Source organism: Oncorhynchus tshawytscha, unplaced genomic scaffold, assembly GCF_018296145.1.
Source record: "Oncorhynchus tshawytscha isolate Ot180627B unplaced genomic scaffold, Otsh_v2.0 Un_scaffold_530_pilon_pilon, whole genome shotgun sequence".
NCBI classification, from domain to species: Eukaryota; Metazoa; Chordata; class Actinopteri; order Salmoniformes; family Salmonidae; genus Oncorhynchus; species Oncorhynchus tshawytscha.
In genome coordinates, this window is record NW_024609811.1 from 210598 (window position 1) to 229836 (window position 19239).

Sequence of the window (19239 nt, forward strand, 5' to 3'; positions counted from 1 at the left end):
TGTTGTGTTATAACATAGTTATATTAGTTGTTGTGTTATAACATAGTTATATTATATAACATAGTTATATTAGTTGTGTTATAACATAGTTATATTAGTTGTTGTGTTATAACATAGTTATATTAGTTTGTTGTGTTATAGTTGTGTTATAACATAGTTATATTAGTTGTTGTGTTATAACATAGTTATATTAGTTGTGTTATAACATAGTTATATTAGTTGTGTTAAAACATAGTTATATTAGTTGTTGTGTTAAAACATAGTTATATTAGTTGTTGTGTTAAAACATAGTTATATTAGTTGTTGTGTTATAACATAGTTATATTAGTTGTTGTGTTATAACATAGTTATATTAGTTGTTGTGTTAAAACATAGTTATATTAGTTGTTGTGTTATAACATAGTTATATTAGTTGTTGTGTTATAACATAGTTATATTAGTAGTTGTGTTATAACATAGTTATATTAGTGGAGTTATAACATAGTTATATTAGTTGTTGTGTTAAAACATAGTTATATTAGTTGTTGTGTTATAACATAGTTATATTAGTTGTTGTGTTATAACATAGTTATATTAGTTGTGTTATAACATAGTTATATTAGTTGTTGTGTTAAAACATAGTTATATTAGTTGTTGTGTTAAAACATAGTTATATTAGTTGTTGTGTTAAAACATAGTTATATTAGTTGTTGTGTTAAAACATAGTTATATTAGTTGTTGTGTTATAACATAGTTATATTAGTTGTTGTGTTATAACATAGTTATATTAGTTGTGTTATAACATAGTTATATTAGTTGTGTTATAACATAGTTATATTAGTTGTTGTGTTATAACATAGTTATATTAGTTGTTGTGTTAAAACATAGTTATATTAGTTGTTGTGTTATAACATAGTTATATTAGTTGTTGTGTTATAACATAGTTATATTAGTTGTGTTATAACATAGTTATATTAGTTGTTGTGTTATAACATAGTTATATTAGTTGTTGTGTTATAACATAGTTATATTAGTTGTTGTGTTATAACATAGTTATATTAGTTGTTGTGTTATAACATAGTTATATTAGTTGTTGTGTTATAACATAGTTATATTAGTTGTTGTGTTATAACATAGTTATATTAGTTGTTGTGTTTAAAACATAGTTATATTAGTTGTTGTGTTAAAACAGTTATATTAGTTGTTGTGTTATAACATAGTTATATTAGTTGTGTTATAACATAGTTATATTAGTTGTTGTGTTTATAACATAGTTATATTAGTTGTTGTGTTATAACATAGTTATATTAGTTGTTGTGTTAAAACATAACTTTAAAACATAATAGTTGATGTGATAAAACACATCTTCACTTTCTCATGACTATTGTTTTGTACCTAACTGGCCTGTTGTTAATACATATCAGATCCAGAACTAGCAGATGCCAGTATCTGTTACAATGCAGCAGGTGTTCTATGTTGGCTAGAGATCAATACACCCGTTGTACAGTAGTCTACACTGTGTCTCGTTTTATTTTGCCCCATTCTCCACCCCCTACGCTTGAGACCTGAGGCTGTGTCCTGTATTAATATCAGGTCTATTGGACTCTGAAGTGTTATTGGCAAGATATACATTTGATACAACAATGCAGGTTAATCTCATATTGGAAAGACGTGAGTCATTGTCCCACAAATCCAACATGACCTAGCCACTCTACAGTTTACTCTCACCTGGTGAACCAGCTTTCTGTTGTAGATTAGAGAGATTAGAGCAATTAGAGAGATACAGACAGATCGATCGATAGATAGGATAGCTTTCATCTACAGTTCTGGATGTTTATCAAAGAAACAGTCTATGCTTGTGTTTATACTCTCCTCCCTCATCCAGTAACCCCCCCACCCCCAGTAAAATCCCAGATAACAACGACTTAAAACAGGACAAGCAGTTCAACACAGTGTATTACAATACAATGCTGTTAGTCTATAAATTGGTTTGACTCCAGGCGGATCAGATATTCTGTGTGTTTGGACTAAATTCAACCACCAGTAACACGCAACAATCACCTGTAACACGCAACAATCACCTGTAACACACAACGACCACCTGTAACATGCAACGACCACCTGTAACATACAACGGCCACCTGTAACACGCAACGACCACCTGTATCACGCAACAACCACCTGTAACACACAACGACCACCTGTAACATGCAACGACCACCTGTAACATACAACGGCCACCTGTAACACGCAACAACCACCTGTAACACGCAACAACCACCTGTAACACCTGTAACACAACAACCACCTGTAACACGCAACCACCACCTGTAACACACAACGACCACCTGTAACATGCAACGACCACCTGTAACACACAACGGCCACCTGTAACACACAACAACCACCTGTATCACGCAACAACCACCTGTAACACACAACAACCACCTGTAACACACAACAACCACCTGTAACACGCAACGACCACCTGTAACACGCAACGACCACCTGTAACACACAACAACCACCTGCCCAAAACCCTCGTATCAAGGTGAAGCTCCTCTGACAATAGTTCACTGAGTTCATTCACTGTGTAAAAGGTGTCCCCTCATATAAACAAATATTACTTGGTTATTGAGAGCGTCATGTTTTCTCTGTGGTACTACAGTGAATTAGATGTTGGTGAATTTGTAAGCAGTTATGTGCACCTTCGGTGAGTTATGGAAAGAATTTCCTCTTGAGGGATAATCAATGTCATTCATTCATGCATTTATTCACTCACTCACTCACTCACTCACTCACTCACTCACTCACTCACTCACTCACTCACTCACTCACTCACTCACTCACTCACTCACTCACTCACTCGTCACCTCTCTCTTCCTTCAGTTATGTAGCTTTCTGTCCAGCACCAAGGCTATGTTCAGTTGACTTCCCTCCTCTCCTCTCCCCATCCCCTCCCCTCCCCTCTCTCATCTTCTCTCCTCTCTCTCTCTTCCTCTCCTCTCCTCTCTCCTCTCAGATATACATGTGAACATATCTCTCTCCTCTCCCCCTCCCCTCCCCCTCCCCTCTCTCATCTTCTCTCTTCCTCTCCTCTCCTCTCCTCTCTCCTCTCAGATATACATGTGAACATATCTCTCTCCTCTCCCCCTCCCCTCTCTCATCTTCTCTCCTCTCTTCTTCCTCTCCTCTCCTCTCTCCTCTCAGATATATATGTGAACATATCTCTCTCCTCTCCCCCTCCCCCTCCCCTCTCTCATCTTCTCTCCTCTCTCTCTCTTCCTCTCCTCTCCTCTCTCCTCTCAGATATATATGTGAACATATCTCTCTCCTCTCTCCCCCTCCCCTCTCTCATCTTCTCTCTTCCTCTCCTCTCCTCTCCTCTCTCCTCTCAGATATATATGTGAACATATCTCTCTCCTCTCCCCCTCCCCCCCTCTCTCATCTTCTCTCCTCTCTCTCTTCCTCTCCTCTCCTCTCTCCTCTCAGATATATATGTGAACATATCTCTCTCCTCTCCTCCCTCCCCCTCCCTCCCCTCTCTCATCTTCTCTCTCTCTCTCTCTTCCTCTCCTCTCCTCTCTCCTCTCAGATATATATGTGAACATATCTCTCTCCTCTCCCCCCCTCCCCTCTCATCATCTTCTCTCTTCCTCTCCTCTCCTCTCTCCTCTCAGATATATATGTGAACATATCTCTCTCCTCCCCCCCCTCTCTCATCTTCTCTCTTCCTCTCCTCTCCTCTCCTCTCTCCTCTCAGATATATATGTGAACATATCTCTCTCCTCCCCTCCCCCCTCTCCCTCTCTCATCTTCTCTCTTCCTCTCCTCTCCTCTCCTCTCTGCTCTCAGATATATATGTGAACATCTCTCTTCTCTCTTCCTCTCCTCTCCTCTCCTCTCTCCTCTCAGATATACAGTGCCTTGCGAAAGTATTCGGCCTCCTTGAACTTTGCGACCTTTTGCCACATTTCAGGCTTCAAACATAAAGATATAAAACTGTATTTTTTTGTGAAGAATCAACAACAAGTGGGACACAATCATGAAGTGGAACGACATTTATTGGATATTTCAAACTTTTTTAACAAATCAAAAACTGAAAAATTGGGCGTGCAAAATTATTCAGCCCCTTTACTTTCAGTGCAGCAAACTCTCTCCAGAAGTTCAGTGAGGATCTCTGAATGATCCAATGTTGACCTAAATGACGAATGATGATAAATACAATCCACCTGTGTGTAATCAAGTCTCCGTATAAATGCACCTGCACTGTGATAGTCTCAGAGGTCCGTTAAAAGCGCAGAGAGCATCATGAAGAACAAGGAACACACCAGGCAGGTCCGAGATACTGTTGTGAAGAAGTTTAAAGCCGGATTTGGATACAAAAAGATTTCCCAAGCTTTAAACATCCCAATGAGCACGGTGCAAGCGATAATATTGAAATGGAAGGAGTATCAGACCACTGCAAATCTACCAAGACCTGGCCGTCCCTCTAAACTTTCAGCTCATACAAGGAGAAGACTGATCAGAGATGCAGCCAAGAGGCCCATGATCACTCTGGATGAACTGCAGAGATCTACAGCTGAGGTGGGAGACTCTGTCCATAGGACAACAATCAGTCGTATATTGCACAAATCTGGCCTTTATGGAAGAGTGGCAAGAAGAAAGCAATTTCTTAAAGATATCCATAAAAAGTGTTGTTTAAAGTTTGCCACAAGCCACCTGGGAGACACACCAAACATGTGGAAGAAGGTGCTCTGGTCAGATGAAACCAAAATTGAACTTTTTGGCAACAATGCAAAATGTTATGTTTGGTATAAAAGCAACACAGCTCATCACCCTGAACACACCATTCCCACTGTCAAACATGGTGGTGGCAGCATCATGGTTTGGGCCTGCTTTTCTTCAGCAGGGACGGGGAAGATGGTTAAAATTGATGGGAAGATGGATGGAGCCAAATACAGGACCATTCTGGAAGAAAACCTGATGGAGTCTGCAAAAGACCTGAGACTGGGACGGAGATTTGTCTTCCAACAAGACAATGACCCAAAACATAAAGCAAAATCTACAATGGAATGGTTCAAAAATAAACATATCCAGGTGTTAGAATGGCCAAGTCAAAGTCCAGACCTGAATCCAATCGAGAATCTGTGGAAAGAACTGAAAACTGCTGTTCACAAATGCTCTCCATCCAACCTCACTGAGCTCGAGCTGTTTTGCAAGGAGGAATGGGAAAAAATTTCAGTCTCTCGATGTGCAAAACTGATAGAGACATACCCCAAGCGACTTACAGCTGTAATCGCAGCAAAAGGTGGCGCTACAAAGTATTAACTAAGGGGGCTGAATAATTTTGCAAAACCAAATTTTTCAGTTTTTGATTTGTTAAAAAAGTTTGAAATATCCAATAAATGTCGTTCCACTTCATGATTGTGTCCCACTTGTTGTTGATTCTTCACAAAAAAATACAGTTTTATATCTTTATGTTTGAAGCCTGAAATGTAGCAAAAGGTCGCAAAGTTCAAGGGGGCCGAATACTTTAGCAAGGCACTGTATATGTGAACATATCTCTCTCCTCTCCTCTCCCCCTCCCCTCCCCTCTCTCATCTTCTCTCCTCTCTCTCTCTTCCTCTCCTCTCCTCTCTCCTCTCAGATATATATGTGAACATATCTCTCTCCCTCTCTCCCCTCCCCTCTCTCCCCCCCCCTCCCCTCTCTCATCTTCTCTCCTCTCTCTCTCTTCCTCTCCTCTCCTCTCTGCTCTCAGATATACATGTGAACATATCTCTCTCCTCTCCCCCCCCCCCTCTCTCATCTTCTCTCTTCCTCTCCTCTCCTCTCCTCTCTGCTCTCAGATATATATGTGAACATCTCTCTCCTCTCCCCCCCCTCTCTCATCTTCTCCTCTCCTCTCCTCTCTCCTCTCAGATATATATGTGAACATATCTCTCTCCCTCCCCCCTCCCCTCTCTCATCTTCTCTCTTCCTCTCCTCTCCTCTCCTCTCTCCTCTCAGATATACATGTGAACATATCTCTCTCCTCTCCCCCTCCCCTCTCTCATCTTCTCTCTTCCTCTCCTCTCCTCTCCTCTCTCCTCTCAGATATACATGTGAACATCTCTCCCCCTCCCCTCTCTCATCTTCTCCTCTCCTCTCCTCTCAGATATATATGTGAACATATCTCTCTCCTCTCCCCCTCCCCTCTCTCATCTTCTCTCTTCCTCTCCTCTCCTCTCCTCTCCTCTCTCCTCTCAGATATACATGTGAACATATCTCTCTCCTCTCCACAGATATGTTGCTGCTGTGGCCCGGCCCCGTGTTCACTGTGCTGCTCCTTCTGCCCCCCGGTGAAGTCATCGTCCAGCACGAGGATCATGTACACACTCTTCCACATCATGGCCTGCGCCGTCTCCTGTCTCATGCTCTCACGTACTGTCTCCGAGGCTGTCCGGGACAATGTGAGTGTCTGATGTCATGTCCTCTTTTGGGGATCAACAAAGTTCCATCATGTCTGAGCACTTTGTTTGCTCTGAGGTGCTATAAAGTGTTCCTGTCCTGATTCAATTACATTAGTACATTAGTAATCTATTGTGGTCAGACTACTTAATATGCAAGATTTGAGTTCTGGGTTAACCAAGGTTAGTACATTACTACTTTAGCGAAGGCCGGCAAACGTGCACCTTGAGAGTAACTAAATATCTTGTTGTGTAAATTAGTGCAGGGCTCTCCAACCCTGTTCCTGGAGAGCTACCGTCCTGTAGGTTTTTTCTACCAATCCTAGTCTAGTGCACCTGATTCTATTTAATTAGCTGGTTGATAAACTGAATCAGGTTAGTTACAACTGGGGTTGGAGGAAAAACCTATAGGAGGGTATCTCTCCAGGAACAGGATTGGAGAGCTCTGAATTAGTGCATTAGAACAGCAGCACCTTGTAGGTCCCCAACCCTGGTCTTTCCAGCCCACAGGCAAACTTGCTAATCACCACACAACCAATAGGATGACATAGAAAGGGAAGGGTCCTTACACTATCTATTGCATTTGGGAAAACATATCCCCACACTTCACTATACCAAGTCCATTATCCAATGTGTGCCATCCCACGTCTCATGCATCCCATCCAAACCCTCACGTGTGCCATCCCACGTCTTATGTGTGCCATCCCACGTCTTATGTGTGCCATCCCACGTCTTATGTGTGCCATCCCACGTCTTATGTGTGCCATCCCACGTCTTATGTGTGCCATCCCACGCCTTCCCATGTGTGCCATCCCACGTCTTATGTGTGCCATCCCACGTCTTCTTCCCACGTCTTCTGTGTGCCATCCCCACGTCTTATGTGTGCCATCCCACGTCTTATGTGTGCCATCCCACGTCTTCTGTGTGCCATCCCACGTCTTATGTGTGCCTTCCCACGTCTTATGTGTGCCATCCCACGTCTTATGTGTGCCATCCAAACCCTCACGTGTGCCATCCCACGTCTTATGTGTGCCATCCAAACTCTCACGTGTGCCATCCAAGGGCCAGACTTATGTGTGCCATCCCAGGGCCAGTCTTATGTCTGTGTGCCATCCCAGGGCCAGTCTTATGTGTGCCATCCCCCAGGGCCAGTCTTATGTGTGCCATCCCCATCTTATGTGGCCAGTCTTATGTGGTGCCATCCCAGGGCCAGTCTTATGTGTGCCATCCCCCACGTCTTATGTGTGCCATCCCAGGGCCAGTCTTATGTGTGCCATCCCAGGGCCAGTCTTATGTGTGCCATCCCAGGGCCAGTCTTATGTGTGCCATCCCAGGGCCAGACTGATGTGTGCCATCCCAGGGCCAGTCTTATGTGTGCCATCCCAGGGCCAGACTGATGTGTGCCATCCCAGGGCCAGACTGATGTGTGCCATCCCAGGGCCAGACTGATGTGTGCCATCCCAGGGCCAGACTGATGTGTGCCATCCCAGGGCCAGACTGATGTGTGCCATCCCATGTGTGCCATCCCAGGGCCAGGCCAGACTGATGTGTGCCATCCCAGGGCCAGACTGATGTGTGCCATCCCAGGGCCAGACTTATGTGTGCCATCCCAGGGCCAGTGCCTGATGTGTGCCATCCCAGGGCCAGACTGATGTGTGCCATCCCAGGGCCAGTCTTATGTGTGCCATCCCAGGGCCAGACTGATGTGTGCCATCCCAGGGCCAGACTGATGTGTGCCATCCCAGGGCCAGACTGATTTCTTGAATATGTAGTAGTGAAACATTTAGGAGAGAAACAGAACATGGATTCCCGTTTGGATATCAGGCAAGTGTAGTATGTAGTAGGTTAAGTACGTTTCACTAGGTAGTGTTGGTCCCATCCACACACAAAAAGAGTCAGTAAGAAGTAGGGTTGCAAAGGGAGGGTATGTCACTGGAAACTTTCAGAGTTTATTCGTAAACTACCAGAATTGTGGTATCTTTCAAGGATTTGATATAATCTATCACAAGACATGTAAGTGGGCCTTTTGGGTACTACAGGTGTCTGTAATTATCTCTGGCCCTCTGTGGCCTTATCGCGTAACAGTTACGAATGAATTAAATAAGATGATTTTCAAATAAGAAATAGAACAACAAAGCTGTAAAACATGATCCTAAATATAAACCATCAACTTAGTGAATACCATTAGTGTTTAACATGAGGGTTTCAGCATGAAATATCCTTTGTATTTGTTTCTACACACTTCTATTTATTTGACTATGTCAGTATGTATGTATTTGTTTCTACACACTTCTATTTATTTGACTATGTCAGTATGTATGTATTTGTTTCTACACACTTCTATTTATTTGACTATGTCAGTATGTATGTATTTGTTTCTACACACTTCTATTTATTTGACTATGTCAGTATGTATGTATTTGTTTCTACACACTTCTATTTATTTGACTATGTCAGTATGTATGTATTTGTTGTCAGTGTTTTGGCATCAAACTGGGGGCTGTTGTGAAAAAAGTAAACAGTTGGAAGAGTTGCAGAGTTAATTACAAATAATGACATTGTTGGTTAGATGCTTTTCCCATTCATTTAGGCTATTTTCTCTTGAACCGTATGTTCTATCCACTAGAAACTCATGAACAATATGGACACAGATGTATAAAAAAAAACTATATATGAATACATTTTGTAAAAGTTATTCAAGTATAAATTAACAAAATTACGATAGATTGCCATAGATTACTAGTGCTTTTGACCAGGGCCCATGGTAGTGCACTATGTAGGGAATAGAGTGCCATTTGGGATGCATACCTACTCTCTCCCTGTCACTTTTTGTGGTGTAAATCCACTCATAATGTGTGCCAATGAGAATACTGGTTCTGTTTGTTGTGTCATGTCACATTCAATAACTGTCTGATTAATCGCTATGCTAAGGATACATGCAGTAGGCTGCAGGATCATTTCAGTACACTATTTTCCTCCCAAAGACAGACAGAGAAAGGCCTGGAGTCTTCCACTAGCTAACCTCTAGGTTACACACACATACTGTACATGCATGTACACACACACACACACACACACACACACACACACACACACACACACACACACACACACACACACACACACACACACACACACACACACACACACACACACACACACACACACCATAACAGAGTGTGTTTGTGTGTTTCAGGTGCCTTTCTTCAACATGGTGTGTGACCAGGCCCATGGCGGAGGGCACTGTGAGATGCTGGTTGGCTACTCAGCGGTCTACAGGGTCTGCTTCGGCACTGCCTGCTTCTACCTGATGATGGCGCTGTTCCTCATCGATGTCAAGTCCAGCCAGGACTTCAGAGCGCTCATCCACAATGGGTCAGCAGTAGCCCTGAAGGTTAATTTATATTGGGGAGACGCAGGAGAACTACCATGGCGTATATGTGAATGAAAGTTTGCGTTCTACATGTAATACCCCTTTAAGGTGTTTTGTGCTAATACATCGTGTAACACCCCTCCCACTAGTACAGTACTAACGTCAATATCAACACGTCTATTTGAGGCTACGTGGGCCTATTCCTCACCTGCCTGACCAATGCACCAGTGTCCTTTTTTTAACCAGCTTGTGATACTGTCCACTGCTGTGCTGTGAGCAGTGACACGCTCTAGGGGGGTTGACTAGAGCAGTGACATGCTCTAGGGGGGATGATTAGAGCAGTGACATGCTCTAGGGGGTTGATTAGAGCAGTGACACGCTCTAGGGGGGGTGATTAGAGCAGTGACACGCTCTAGGGGGTTGTTTAGAGCAGTGACACGCTCTAGGGGGGGTGATTAGAGCAGTGGGGGATGATTAGATGCAGTGACACGCTCTAGGGGGGTGATTAGAGCAGTGACACGCTCTAGGGGGATGATTAGAGCAGTGACACGCTCTAGGGGGGTGATTAGAGTAGTGACGCGCTCTAGGGGGTGATTAGAGCAGTGATGCACTCTAGGGGGATAATTAGAGCAGTGACGCGCTCTAGGGGGTGATTAGAGCAGTGATGCACTCTAGGGGGGTTAATTAGAGCAGTGACGCGCTCTAGGGGGGGTTGGGGGTGGGAGGGTTACCCTTTGAGAGACGCATGGCCTCTAGCTGGCCCTCTGTGGCATATCTCCCATAAGGCTCTTATTAATGAGAAGCCAGACAGTCGGCCACAGGGCCCTGGAACTCCTGGGCACTTCTCAGTGCGCACTAGGGGCAGAATCCTAACTTGAGATCAGTGTGAGTAACTATTTTCTTCTTACGTTAAGCATTTTTAAAAGTTACATCCCATATGCAACAATAATTGTCATGACATCATTTGTTTTTCTGAAGCTACCCCACCTCCTATTCCATACCACCCTCAACATTCAAGCACATTTTGTACCTCAGACTTTTGACTTAAATTATGTGTCAGGTTTTGACCTGTACAGGTTTGAAATACTGTAATCGATCAAGACTATACAAGGTGATTACAGCTTCACTTCCCTTAGACCTGCCTACTCAGCTATTCCTCCATTTACTTCCCTTAGACCTGCCTACTCAGCTATTCCTCCATTCACTTCCCTTGTGTCAAGCAGCTTCTTAATGAAGATGCTCTTCATCTGCACGTCCCCTGTATGTAGGGCAGTATATATTGTAGGTGGGTAGTTGTCCCTAGGTGGTTTCAAACAAACATATCAAAAACTTGTTATTATGCAAATGTTAGGCATACAACCATATAACTGGTCCTCTCTGGTCCTAATGCAGGTTCTGGTTTCTGAAGTTCATCACCCTGCTTGGGATGTGTACTGCTGCCTTCTTCATCCCTACTGAGTCCTTCCTGCATGGTGAGCAGCCTGGACACACAATCAAGATTCCCTCTTAGAATACATTGCTAAACTTTCAACACAGAATTGCCCTAGCTGAAGGCAATAGGTGCAGTTATATTTTAATACCGATAGGGGGCACTGTAGACCTACTCATCATCTCACGAGATTCACCTTACAGTCAAGCCACCATAAATTTCTCTGTGGTTGGATAGTGTTGTGCTAGCAGCAGTAAATCTCATCGTGACACAGTAACTGATTTCAGATCCTACATGTTTTATGGCTGTTCCTCTGCCTCAGAATATTCTGTGCTATAAGTTCATTATTTAATAGATGACTACAGTATGTTATTCTTGATGAGGAACTGTGTTTTGCAACATACACATAAGAAAACACTCCCATATGCAGTACCAGTCAAAAGTTTGGATACACCTACTCATTCAAGGGTTTATCTTTATTTTTTTTAAACTATTTTCTACATTGTACAATAGTGAAGACATCAAAACTATGAAATAACACATATGGAATCATGTAGTAACCAAAAAAAGTGTTAAAAAATATATTTTAGATTCTTCAAAGTCGCCAACCTTTGCCTTGATGACAGCTTTGCACACTCTTGGCATTCTCTCAACCAGCTTCATGAAGAATGGTTTACAACAGTATTGAAGGAGTTCCCACATATGCTGAGCACTTGTTGGTTGCTTTTCCTTCACTCTGCAGTTCAACTCATCCCAAACCATCTCAATTGGGTTGCGGTTGGGTGATTGTCCTGTTGAAAAACAAATGATAGTTCTACTAAGTGCAAACCAGGTGGGATGGCAAATCGCTGCAGAATGCTGTGGTAGCCATGCTGGTTAAGTGTGCCTTGAATTCTTAATAAATCACTGACAGTGTCACCAGCAAAACACCCCAACACCATCACACCTCCTCCTCCATGCTTCATGGTGGGAACCACACATGCAGAGATCATCCGTTCACCTACTCTGTGTCTCACAAAGACACAGCGATTGGAACCAAAAATCTCAAATTTGGACTCATCAGACCAAAGGACATATTGTCACCGGTCTAATGTCCATTCGCTCGTGTTTCTCAGCTCAAGCAAGTCTCTTCTTATTATTGGTGTCCTTTAGTATTGGTTTCTTTGCAGAAATTCGACCACGAAGGCCTGATTCACACAGTCGCATTTATTTGGGCTGCAATTTCTGAGGCTGGTAACTCAAATGTACTTATCCTCTGCAGCAGAGGCAACTCTGGGTCTTCCTTTCCTGTGCCTGTCCTCATGAGAGCTAGTTTCATCATAGCGCTTGATGGATTTTGCGATTGCACTAGAAGAAACTTTTTTGACCTTCTTGTCTTAAAACCTGTTATGGCTGCATCCCTGTATAGGGATCAACATCAGCGGAAATCAGCGGAAATTTCAGAGTGACAACTAATAGTACTCGATACAACTCAAACTTTCATTAAAACACACATGCAGGGTACTCAATTAAAGCTACACTCGTTGTGAATCTAGCCAACATGTCAGATTTTTAAAATGCTTTTCGGCGAAAGCATGAGAAGCTATTATCTGATAGCATGCAACCCCCGAAATACCCAAAGGGGACGTAAACAAAATAATTAGCGTAGCCGGCGCTACACAAAACGCAGAAATAAAATATAAAACATTCATTACCTTTGACGAGCTTCTTTGTTGGCACTCCTATATGTCCCATAAACATCACAATTGGGTCTTTTTTTCGATTAAATCCGTCCATGTATACCCAAAATGTCCATTTATGAAGCCCGTCTGATCCAGGAAAAAACTGCTTTCCAAAACGCAACGTCATTTTTTTAAATTAAAAAAGTTGCCTATAAACTTTGACAAAACACTTCAAACTACTTTTGTAATCTAACTTTAGGTATTAGTAAACGTTAATAATCGATCAAATTGAACACGGGGTGATCTGTATTCAATAGCAGCAAATCTGGAAATTATGGTCCTTATTCTGCCTTTCATAACTTCCTCCGGTGTACCCGATGACAGGAAGTGCCTATTCCTCATTTCACCAAGGATAAACTTCAACCCAATTGCCAGTACTGGCGACATCGTGTGGAAGCTGTAGGCATTGTAAACTGGACGCTATCGATTTTCCCTTGCCATAGACAATACAGAGACTGGCGGAGGGATATTTTGTTTTTGTTTTTTTGTGAAGTTTTCCTTGGGATTTTGCCTCCTACACACGTTCTGTTATAGTCACAGACATGATTTAACCAGTTTTAAAAACTTCAGAGTGTTTATCCACACACACTAATCATATGCATATACTATATTCCTGGCATGAGTAGCAGGACATTGACATTTTGCGCGATTTTTAACAAAAAGCTGCAAAAATTCGCAGCCTCTTTATTATTAAAGTAAGGTTGGACTGTCGTTTCTCTTTGATTATTTGAGCTGTTCTTGCCATAATATGGTATTTTACCAAATAGGGCTATCTTCTGTATACCAACCCTACCTTGTCACAACACAACTGATTGGCTCAAATGCATTAAGAAGGTAAGAAATTCCACTAATTAACTTTTAACAAGGCACATCTGTTAATTGAACATTTTTTAAATATATTTTTTTATCTTTATTTAACTAGGCAAGTCAGTTAAGAACAAATTCTTATTTTCAATGATGGCCTAGGAACAGTGGGTTAACTGCCTGTTCAGGGGCAGAACGACAGATTTGTACCTTGTCAGCTCAGGGGTTTGAACTTGCAACCTTCCGGTTACTAGTCCAACGCTCTAACCACTAGGCTACACTCCAGGTGACGACATCATGAAGCTGGTTGAGAGAATGCCAAGAGTGTGCAAAGCTGCCATCAAGGCAAAGGGGGGCTACTTTGAATATTCTCAAATAGAGATTATATTTAGATTTTTTTAAACACTGACCTTTATTTTGTGGTACTACATGATTCCATATGTGTTATTTCATAATTTTAATGTCTTCACTATATTCTACAAAGTAGAAAATAGTCAAATCAAAGAAAAACCCTTGAATGTGTTGTGTCCAAACTTTTGACTGGTACGTATATGTATATTTCATTTTAAAAGTATACATACATTTGGACTACACTCACATTCAGAATGGGCCTGCATCAAGTGAGTTAGACAGCAAACCTGTTTCTCTCTGTCTGTCTCTCTCTTTCCATTTCTCTCTCTCTCTCCCAGCCTGGCACTACGTAGGCGTGGTGGGAGGATTTGCCTTCATCCTCATCCAGCTCAGTCTCATCACAGCATTTGCCCACACCTGGAACAAGAACTGGTGAGAGGGGAGGGAGAGCAGGGAGAGGTGTGTGTGTGTGTGTGTGTGTGTGACCTAAACCAGGCCCTGTCTGTCACTGGGGGGGTTAGTGTGTTGTGTTGGGGATGAGAGGTGATATGGAGTTTGGGCAGTTGTCAGTTGAAGCAGAGGATGTGAGGGTGGATGCTGGGGTCCTTGTGCTGGAGAAGGACAGGCCACATCCTCCAACCATAGAAGCGCAAGTTTGACTGGCTGTTACCTTGTACTGATCTGTTTCAGCTAGGAGCTGCAGTTTGACTGGACGTTACCTTGTACTGATCTGTTTCAGCTAGGAGCTGCAGTTTGACTGGACGTTACCTTGTACTGATCTGTTTCAGCTAGAAGCTGCAGTTTGACTGGACGTTACCTTGTACTGATCTGTTTCAGCTAGGAGCTGCAGTTTGACAGGACGTTACCTTGTACTGATCTGTTTCAGCTAGGAGCTGCAGTTTGACAGGACGTTACCTTGTACTGATCTGTTTCAGCTAAACCAGCTGTCCTGACACTGACCTAAAGGAGCTGCTCCTCTCCTCTGCAGCTGCTGCAGTGGGCTAGGGTTTCCATTTCTCCCATTCGGGGTCGTCTGTAACTCATGATTCAACTCAATGCAAGACAAGTTTAAGGGGCAGTTCAGAAGGCATGGTCTGGGCACAAGAGTGCAGCACAATTACATATCCTTTACTGACCTAAACCAGCTGTCCTATCTCTGACCTAAACCAGCTGCCCTGTCTGTCACTGACCTAAACCAGCTGCCCTGTCTGTCACTGACCTAAACCAGCTGCCCTGTCTGTCACTGACCTAAACCAGCTGCCCTGTCTGTCACTGACCTAAACCAGCTGCCCTGTCTGTCACTGACCTAAACCAGCTGCCCTGTCTGTCACTGACCTAAACCAGCTGCCCTGTCACTGACCTAAACCAGCTGCCCTGTCACTGACCTAAACCAGCTGCCCTGTCACTGACCTAAACCAGCTGTCCTGTCACTGACCTAAACCAGCTGTCCTGTCACTGACCTAAACCAGCTGTCCTGTCACTGACCTAAACCAGCTGCCCTGTCACTGACCTAAACCAGCTGTCCTGTCACTGACCTAAACCAGCTGCCCTGTCTGATCACTGACCTAAACCAGCTGTCCTGTCACTGACCTAAACCAGCTGCCCTGTCACTGACTAAACCAGCTGCCCTGTCACTGACCTAAACCAGCTGTCCTCATCACTGACCTAACCTAAACCAGCTGTCCTAAACCAGTCACTGACCTAAACCAGCTGTCCTGTCACTGACCTAAACCAGCTGTCCTGTCACTGACCTAAACCAGCTGTCCTATCACTGACCTAAACCCTGTCCTGTCACTGACCTAAACCAGCTGCTGACCTAAACCCTGTCACTGACCTAAACCAGCTGTCCTGTCACTGACCTAAACCAGCTGCCCTGTCTGTCACTGACCTAAACCAGCTGCCCTGTCTGTCACTGACCTAAACCAGCTGCCCTGTCTGTCACTGACCTAAACCACCAGCCCTGTCACTGACCTAAACCAGCTGCCCTGTCACTGACCTAAACCAGCTGTCCTGTCACTGACCTAAACCAGCTGTCCTATCACTGACCTAAACCAGCTGTCCTGTCACTGACCTAAACCAGCTGTCCTATCACTGACCTAAACCAGCTGCCCTATCACTGACCTAAACCAGCTGTCCTATCACTGACCTAAACCAGCTGTCCTGTCACTGACCTAAACCAGCTGTCCTGTCACTGACATAAACCAGCTGCCCTGTCACTGACCTAAACCAGCTGCCCTGTCACTGACCTAAACCAGCTGCCCTGTCACTGACCTAAACCAGCTGTCCTAACACTGACCTAAACCAGCTGCCCTGTCACTGACCTAAGCCAGCTGTCCTATCACTGACCTAAACCAGCTGTCCTGTCACTGACCTAAACCAGCTGTCACTGACCTAAACCAGCTCTGTCTGACCTAAACCAGCTGCCCTGTCACTGACCTAAACCAGCTGCCCTGACCTAAACCCTGTCACTGACCTAAACCAGCTGCCCTGTCACTGACCTAAACCAGCTGTCCTCACTGACCTAAACCAGCTGCCCTGTCACTGACCTAAACCAGTCACTGACCTAAACCAGCTGTCCTGTCACTGACCTAAACCAGCTGCCCTGTCACTGACCTAAACCAGCTGTCCTGTCACTGACCTAAACCAGCTGTCCTGTCACTGACCTAAACCAGCTGCCCTGTCACTGACCTAAACCAGCTGTCCTGTCACTGACCTAAACCAGCTGTCCTGTCACTGACCTAAACCCTGTCTGTCACTGACCTAAACCAGCTGCCCTGTCTGTCACTGACCTAAACCAGCTGCCCTGTCTGTCACTGACCTAAACCAGCTGCCACTGTCTGTCACTAAACCTAAACCAGCTGCCCTGTCTGTCACTGACCTAAACCAGCTGCCCTGTCACTGACCTAAACCAGCTGCCCTGTCACTGACCTAAACCAGCTGCCCTGTCACTGACCTAAACCAGCTGTAAACCCTGTCACTGACCTAAACCAGCTGCCCTCCTGTCACTGACCTAAACCAGCTGTCCTGTCACTGACCTAAACCAGCTGTCCTGTCACTGACCTAAACCAGCTGCCCTGTCACTGACCTAAACCAGCTGTCCTGACCTAAACCAGCTGCCCTGTCTGTCACCTAAAAACCTAAAGCTGTCCTGTCACTGACCTAAACCAGCTGTCCTGTCACTGACCTAAACCAGCTGCCCTGTCACTGACCTAAACCAGCTGCCCTGTCACTGACCTAAACCAGCTGTCCTATCACTGACCTAAACCAGCTGCCCTGTCACTGACCTAAACCAGCACTGACCTAAACCAGCTGCCTATCACTGACCTAAACCACACTGACCTAAACCAGTTGCCCTGTCACTGACCTAAGCCAGCTGTCCTATCACTGACCTAAGCCAGCTGTCCTATCACTGACCTAAACCAGCTGCTCTGTCACTGACCTAAACCAGCTGCCCTGTCACTGACCTAAACCAGCTGTCCTGTCACTGACCTAAACCAGCTGCCCTGTCACTGACCTAAACCAGCTGCTCTGTCAATGACCTAAACCAGCTGCTCTGTTACTGACCTAACCCAGCTGCCCTGTCACTGACCTAAACCAGCTGTCCTATCACTGACCTAAACCAGCTGTCCTGTCACTGACCTAAACCAGCTGTCCTATCACTGACCTAAACCAGCTGCCCTGTCACTGACCTAAACCAGCTGTCCTGTCACTGACCTAAACCAGCTGTCCTGTCACTGACCTAAACCAGCTGCCCTGTCTGTCACTGACCTAAACCAGCTGCCCTGTCTCTGACCTAAACCAGCTGCCTTGTCTGTCACTGACCTAAACCAGCTGCCCTGTCTGTCACTGACCTAAACCAGCTGCCCTGTCTGTCACTGACCTAAACCAGCTGCCCCTGTCACTGACCTAAACCAGCTGACCCTGTCACTGACCTAAACTGTCACTGACCTAAACCAGCTGTCCTGTCACTGACCTAAACCAGCTGCCCTCCTGTCACTGACCTAAACCAGCTGTCCTGTCACTGACCTAAACCAGCTGCCCTCCTATCACTGACCTAAACCAGCTGCCCTATCACCAGACCTAAACCAGTCCTATCACTGACCTGCTGCCCTGTCTGACCTCACCTGACCTAAACCAGCTGTCCTGTCACTGACCTAAACCAGCTGTCCTGTCACTGACCTAAACCAGCTGCCCTGTCACTGACCTAAACCAGCTGTCCTGTCACTGACCTAAACCAGCTGCCCTGTCACTGACCTAAACCAGCTGTCCTGTCACTGACCTAAACCAGCTGTCCTATCACTGACCTAAACCAGCTGCTCTGTCACTGACCTAAACCAGCTGCCCTGTCACCTAAACCAGCTGTCCTGTCTGACCTAAACCAGCTGTCACTGACCTGTCACTGACCTAAACCAGCTGCCCTGTCACTGACCTAAACCAGCTGTCCTGTCACTGACCTAAACCAGCTGCCCTGTCAATGACCTAAACCAGCTGCCCTGTCACTGACCTAAACCAGCTGCTCTGTCACTGACCTAAACCAGCTGCCCTGTCAGATGACCTAAACCAGCTGCCCTGTCAATGACCTAAACCAGCTGCTCTGTCACTGACCTAAACCAGCTGCCCTGTCGATGACCTAAACCAGTTGCTCTGTCACTGACCTAAACCAGCTGCCCTGTCAATAACCTAAACCAGCTGCCCTGTCAATGACCTAAACCAGCTGCTCTTTCAATGACCTAAACCAGCTGCCCTGTCAATGACCTAAACCAGCTGCCCTGTTTGTTGAGTCTGTCTTTCTCAGGGTGTGCAGGTCAGGGATGCTGGGTTTATGAGTGGAAAAATATTGAGTTTCAGAAAAGGGGAATGAAGAGAAAGGAGAAGAGAGGGAAGAGAGGACAGGGAATAGAGGAGAGGAGAGGGAAGAGGAGAGGGAATAGAGGAGAGAGAGAGGAACAGAGGGAACAGACCTAAACCAGCTGCCCTGTCACTGACCTAAACAGGAGGGAAGAAGAGGAACAGAGGAGAGGGAATAGAGGAGAGGAGAGAGGAGGGAACAGAGGAGAGGGAATAGAGGAGAGAGAGGGAGGAGAGGGAACAGAGGAGAGGGAATAGAGGAGAGGAGAGAGGAGAGGGAAC

At 44.7% G+C, this 19239-nt stretch overlaps 1 protein-coding gene across 1 annotated transcript in view; it reads left to right on the forward strand.

Moving 5' to 3' along the window:
- serinc4 (serine incorporator 4) overlaps positions 1-19239 on the forward strand; it is a 46844-nt gene that overhangs the window by 6084 nt on the left and 21521 nt on the right. Inside the window, exons 2-5 of the mRNA XM_042318616.1 lie at positions 6267-6434; positions 9628-9806; positions 11197-11276; positions 14448-14541. Of these exons, the coding sequence (XP_042174550.1) occupies positions 6267-6434; positions 9628-9806; positions 11197-11276; positions 14448-14541 (521 nt within the window). The remainder of the gene's footprint in view (positions 1-6266; positions 6435-9627; positions 9807-11196; positions 11277-14447; positions 14542-19239) is intronic.